The sequence below is a fragment of the Loa loa genome, assembly GCF_000183805.2.
Source record: "Loa loa unplaced genomic scaffold supercont3.214, whole genome shotgun sequence".
NCBI classification, from domain to species: domain Eukaryota; kingdom Metazoa; phylum Nematoda; class Chromadorea; order Rhabditida; family Onchocercidae; genus Loa; species Loa loa.
In genome coordinates, this window is record NW_018108394.1 from 76,761 (window position 1) to 83,648 (window position 6,888).

At 32.6% G+C, this 6,888-nt stretch overlaps 1 protein-coding gene across 1 annotated transcript; it reads right to left on the bottom strand.

Moving 5' to 3' along the window:
* Positions 1-1,474: 1,474 nt before the first annotated feature.
* Positions 1,475-5,743, bottom strand: LOAG_11342 (hypothetical protein; the record flags this gene model as incomplete). The annotated part of the gene is made up of 7 exons (XM_003146863.1): positions 1,475-1,998; positions 2,150-2,285; positions 2,569-2,827; positions 3,599-3,806; positions 3,991-4,143; positions 4,417-4,671; positions 5,341-5,743. 7 exons carry the CDS (start codon positions 5,741-5,743, stop codon positions 1,475-1,477), a joined length of 1,938 nt encoding a protein of 645 aa, XP_003146911.1.
* Between the last annotated feature and the right edge of the window lie 1,145 nt (positions 5,744-6,888).

Genomic DNA, 6,888 nt, shown 5'->3' on the forward strand with positions numbered 1-6,888 from the left:
GTATGTGTGTGTGAGTGTGTATATGTGTGTGTGTGTGTATGTGTATGTATATGTATGTATGTATGTGTGTGTGCGTGTGTGTGTGTATGTGCGTATGTGTGTTTATATAACAGTTATAAAGTTATTCGCCCATCTTTAGTCTTTAATAGTCTGTAATTAGGTTTAATTTTATAGTAACTACTCAAAATGTGTCCTCTGTGACGTTGGATTAAACTAATATCACCGATGAGTAATTTCATCAATTCCTTATAATTATTTGCTTCATTCACATGAATCTTGCTAATTTTACGACCTTTAAACTGAATTCTCCAACTTGCGTATTTGTTGTAAAAGAATCACTTACATATGCTATAGTTGTAAAAGAACTTTCATTTATATACTGGCCATTATTTGCATATATCATTCCTCTGAATTCATGTTATATGCAACTCGTACCAGAAATTCTATGTACTTTCGCAAATGTGCCGTCAAATAAATCTTACATTGTCGTCTAAATACCTTATATGTTATACCTTTAAGAATATGAATTCTTTAACATGTTTATTCCCCTGAAAAAAGTTATATTCGGAATAGATCATTCAAGCAAATGTTTATGGAGCTGAAAAGATTTTATCGATTATAGATTTACTCTACAATGAATGAAATAGCAATCAAGAAATTTACGAACCATCAAAATGTCAAATGACAAGGAAGATGACCAGAAATGTTCGAAAAATAATTTCCAATTTCAGCACAATAAGGAAGACATAACGAAGGAAAAATTAATATTCCCTCAAGATATTTACAGATTTGAATTTAACATTTCCGTAGTTCATGTAGAATAGTTTTCTAAGGATAGACGAAATCAATTTTGGATAAGCTGAGAAATTTATGACTAGGAAATCGACGAGCGTAAATATAACGTTTCAGTATTCCACGAAAAATCATTTAAAGTTACCTTTGAAACAATCCAGTTTCCAAATTCTTTTTATACTGAATAGATCAGAACAAATGAAGGTAATAGAATAGAATAATACAACAGAAATAATGAGCAAATTGGAACAAATGAAGGTAATAGAATAGAATAATACAACAGAAACAATGAGCAAATCGGAACAAAATGAAGGTAATAGAATAGAATAATACAACAGAACAATAAGTGAACAAGAAAATTGGAAAAAAATAAATAAAGAATAAATAATGATAAAAAGAAATAGAACAAATGAACAAGGAAATAAAAAAATAAGGGGTAAATAATTAAGAAGGAAGTAATGCAAAATTAAAAACTTTGAAATTATATAGATGTCTAACAATCGAATGAAAAAGCTCTGCAGACACATGTGAAATGTTAAGCTATCACAAGATAACAGATTAAAGTGTGGAAAAAAAGAAGGGAAAGACTTGTAAACCTAGGCGGATAGTGCCATTTAGCTCATCCTACTTTATATATGCTACTTATGCAACAGTCTTACCGACTCTACTTGAAATTAATTAGTCATATCCGTTTTTGTTCCACGCTTCTTCCTGTTCGATTTGATCTTGAATAATTCCGACAATTCTGATAAGAACTTTTTTTAACTGGTCTGTTACACACCGGCGACTTAACTGGTCGTCTACAATACTCTCTAGAAGGACTTCGGGATTCAAATCGATTCCCAAAATTATTTATTGTTGTAGGTTGATCTTTCCGGTCTGTCAGTTTGCGATCTGACGTGGATGTCATGCAGTTCGTAACGTTTAACTTCGTATTCAGACGTGATCTATGGTGACTGCGTGACTTAGAAAAGCTGGAACGCTGCCGCTGATCATGGTCAAACGATCTATCAGGTGATGGATACGTCGACAGGATACGATTACGCTGTTGCTCTTCGTATTTATCCGACCCTGATCGTTTTCTTGCATGTGATCGTTTTTCCCGTTTACCACAAGAATCGTATGGAGTACTCGAATTGACCCTCTCTTGCTCCTTTTCATCTCGTGTCATATGATTTAACTTTTCATGTTGCTTCGCATAATGTTCTGAAATGAATTCATCAACTCATTCATCGAAAACCCGCCAATCTTTTTTATTTCAGAGATGTAAAAAAATATAACCCACATTGAACCTTTAATTAGAAAAATGTATTTTTAGACTTGGGCCTTGAAGAAATATTTTTGAATTATAACTCACTACTGAAATTGCTAGAAGCTCTAGCTAATTCCATATTTTGTCGCGTTGCTACTGGATGTACGCTCCCTGGATTCTGGGAAACAGTTGATGAGGTCGGGGCGACTTTATCCGTATTTCGACGATTATTAAATGAGTTCTGTAGTTCATCAAGCATTAAAATTTTGAAGAGAAATAACAAAATCACTATCCTAAATTTCAGGAAGCTGAAAGAGGTGTTCATTTTTTTCCACTGCTATTTCCTAATCCCGTTATCATATATTCGTTAATCTGAGTCGCTTCATTTCAGATCCCAACATTATCCAAAATTTCGGATTTATTCGATGCAAAAAAGTCAGGATCTCCTTATTAACTGTTAACATAACAGCACTATATACTTTCTAAAACATTTATCGTTAAACATTCTTTGATGTGCAACATACTGTTTTGGGAGCAAGAAGACTGTTTGTAGAAGTAAGTGTCGGTTTCCGCGGCAACTCCAGCACTACCGGTAATTCATCCGGATTAACATCTAGATAATTCGCTGCGAGCCATTCCTCCATTTTTGCCAAATTATCGAACAACATTTCGATTGCAAAACGTCCTCTCAGTACTTTGATATATTTTGGTTTCAGTGAATTATTTCTTATGCATATCTGATGTTTGCATTTAGGACAACTCATCGCACAGTTTCCTTGCAATCTGTAAATCATTTTGACCAATATATTTCTTTTTCTTTCTCCGTAAATCATTTTGATCAACACATTTGTTTTTTTGCCTAAAAAGCAATAAATAAACTTCCAAAGACAACTAATCAACGCGTATGATACTTACTATATAGGGTGAATGTGGGATAATCGATATGAAGCAAAACTGCTACACCTGTAGTATGAATAAATATCCCACATTCGTTCTATAGTAAGTTATATTACCATTACGTTAGTGTTTTGACAAGAATAATTTTTAAAAAAATAACCTTTAGGAAATAGCTATAATAGCCCTTACGCTTACTAATACAATATGCCTGTTCATTTTCAAATAAGTTTGACATTTTCAAATAAAGTTTTGGCTCAAGTAAGGTCGATGTAAATGGAAAGATATTTCCACTGTCTTCACCATGCCTTTAAAAAATAAGTAAACAAGCCAAAGCTCGACTGACGAAAGCCGGAAAGTTTCAAAGCATACTGATGTCAACATGATGTGAATCAGAAAAACTGGAGCTATTAGAAGGTACTATAGAAAAAATCCACATCTCTTAGAAATATATTGGTTCCAAAATAGAATACCATGGCGACTAAAACTAGCAATTAAGCTATGAAAAATAAGAGTATCAAAGGTACTAGCACATAATATGTCACTTGAAATCTAATTCTTCAAATAAAAACCGTTATTTAGTTTCAAAAATAGCAATGCCTACTTCGGAAACTTTCCGAATATTAGCTATTTCGCTTTTAATCACATGGATAAAATTACTTCATTTCAAGCTTCTTATTTTCCTTCTTGAGAGTTTCAATTTGTGCACGCGCTGTTACCAGTAGAGAATACATATTGCGCACATAATTTTCTTTCTCTTCGGCAAATTTCCTCTCTAATTCAACGATTTGTTTTGCATAAATATTTGATCCTTCATACAACATCGGCTTTTCATCCCTTACAACATCCATTGTTTCAGTATCGGCGCCTGTAAAACCGTGCGAAATGAAGTGGTAGAATACAGTTTAGGAAATACCGCAAAAAACTAATATAAATGGAAAAAAAAGAGGACAGAATAGAAAAGAAAGAAGGAAATGAAACATCAAATCTAGTAATAAATGAATGGATAAACGATTGAACCGATTTGGATGATCATTTTTGAGAAAACCTACAATTTAGATGTCCAGGCACGGTTACATCAATCATAACTTCGAATTTGGAAAGATCCATTTCTGCTTGCTGCTCTTTTAAAATCCCCTCTGATTCTGGTAGCATACATGAGTCCATTGTCTCATTACCCCGCACAACTATCCTTGGTGTTTCATCTAAATCGTGACATCCGTCACTATATTTTGAAACAGCCATTCGCATAGGGAATTGTCATTTCGTAGATAATTTCAAGTACAATAACAAGTACCCAAAACTCTCTTAAGTTATTCCCAAAGAATTACCTTAAGCTCCACATTATTTGAACGAATAACTATGCTGAAGTACCTCATCATCATTAAGCTGATGAGGAATTAGTTGAAACAAATAGAACATTTTTCAAGCTATTTCTTTATTTCTTTCTTTTTTTTTTGAGCACGATGACAGCAAACCTAATGAATGGAAAATCCAGCTGTCGTCAACTGGCACTTCTTCCGTTAAATTTGTTCGCATTTCATCTTCATTTGCTGTCACATTCCTATCTATTCCACCTTCCGTGTCCATAGCCAATGCTGCCATCTTTGAGTGGAATTCGTTTGCTGCAATAATTCCTTCACTGCAAACAATTTCGTCGGAAAAATCACTATTATCCTTATCATCGTAATCCAATTCGTCGTCTGAATTGGACTGATACTCCACCAATTCATCTGAAATTTATAGACTTCCGCAAAATTATCAGCTGATAAGGTAGTACATAAATCTTTGCTGAAACATTGTGATATGGCAATCCTGAAAGAAGACATTGGTTAGGAAATTTAACCATTTTGAATGACAAAGGTAGAAATATCAAAGCTTATGCAGCAAGCAATTTTTATTCGAAGTATAGCAAAGTGTTGCGAAGTAAATAAGACACAAAGAAAAAAAGAATAAAAAGTGCTTTGCCTTTCCTGACTCTTAGCAAAAGTAAATGGTTCGTGCAAATTTCCGGTATAGCTTCAGATAAAGCCTCTATAACATTAAAGGAAAAGCGATAATGTTCCAATTACAAAGTAGTACTGGATGTTTAGTACTATTCAACAAAGCTACTTTAACCCTCTTATCTATTCTTCCTGCATTTCGCATAGCAATTCGGCAAACAAAAATCGTTTGACGTTTAGGCATGAACTGCTATTATTCCTGCTACTCAAAATAAAAATCAAGTTTTTTGAACTTTACTTTCAAATTATATTATAATCATTGAAAGCGGAATTTGATATAGAGATGTTGGTTGCTACTGTTAGATGTATTACTTTAAAATCCAAATATGCAATTAAATTTCACATTCAATTTCCCTAATAATGTCAAAAAAAGTGGAAGAAAAAAGAATTCCACCATACCTTGGAAATTTGTAACCTTTAATTCGTCTTCCGACTCATCCATATCCATTATCTTGTGATGCAGAAAACACTCCTCGTTATCTTCCTCATCCACTTCATAACAAAGAAAATCTTCACATTTGTCTTCCTCTGCTTTCTTTTCTTCCTCATCACTATTCACTTGTAGATAATCATCATTTATTTCGGAAGATACAACCGATTTATAAGGAATTTCTAAATTGTTGTTCGAACACAGTGATCCACTACCGACAAGATATGAGGATTGGAAGCACTCCGCTGTCAAATTTGTTCGTTCACTGATTGCTTTATTCGAATATTCGGCAATATTAGATTGTTTAATAACAATTTCCTCATCGTCACATATTTCACCTTCTTCCAAATCATCGCTTAAGCTTTTAGGCATTTTTCCTGAAATGTGATGATATTTATATTTCTTAGTTGACAACACAATTTTTGACAATTTAAAAATATGCAAATAGTCTGAATAGTTGGAAAGTTGAAAGAGGAACTGTGTGAATGATTCCGAGATAATGAGGAAGAAGGCGAAAGAAGAAAAATGGAAATAATTTTTAGATAACGGAATAGGAAATGATGGAAATAATTTCAGAGAGAAGAGGATTGATGAGGAAAACTGGAAAATTTTGTTAGAAAAGTGAAAAGTTATAAGAAAATGTCCATTGTGATGATTGCCGAAATTAAATTATGAGATTAAATTAAACTCAAAAATTTGGGTTCGATATACCATTAAATATCTCATGTGAGTCATGATAAATAAACCTTTCTTAAACAATAAAGATAATCTAATTAAAATGAATACATAATTGGCTGGTTAACTTCTAAATATAATTAAAACGACTATGAAGGCTCCAAAATATCATCACTTCATTGTACTCATTAGCATACCTGCCATAATAGGTTATGGTTTTAAACAAATCCTGAACTGATATTTGTAGTTCATGCTATCATCAATGATAACAGCTAAAACTTTTAGCAAATACTTTTCAAATAACAGATACAGTTTGCTCATCTTTCTATTTGATATTACGTAAACGTTTAATATCTTATGTGAGAAAAAAAGAAATTAGGCAAAAATTAAATTGTATTTCTATATCATCCACCTGAGAGTACAAGAAGTTGAGAGGCAACATTCAGGATATGAAAATATTGGTGGAAAATAAATCAAACAGTAGTTAATATTAATGGTTATTCAATAAAAAAGAAGGAGGATGATAATGACCTTTGAACCTTTGATTATGATGTCAGAGAAAAATTTAGTTTTTTTCCTAGATTAGGAATAGTTTAGCAAAGTCCGAAAAAAAAAGTTAAGTACACTTAAGCAAGAGACTACCGTAGCTGTAGATGGGTAAAATTCAGACAATGGAGGAATTTACAATTTCAACAAAATAGAATCATAAATTCTGAAAATGTAAAGTTTAGAATATTATAATAAGTTGAGCACAAATGATAATTTACCGTTAAAAAGAAAAAACTAACAACAAACCGATAGACTATCAAATAAAAACAACATGCATGTGATTAATGATACGG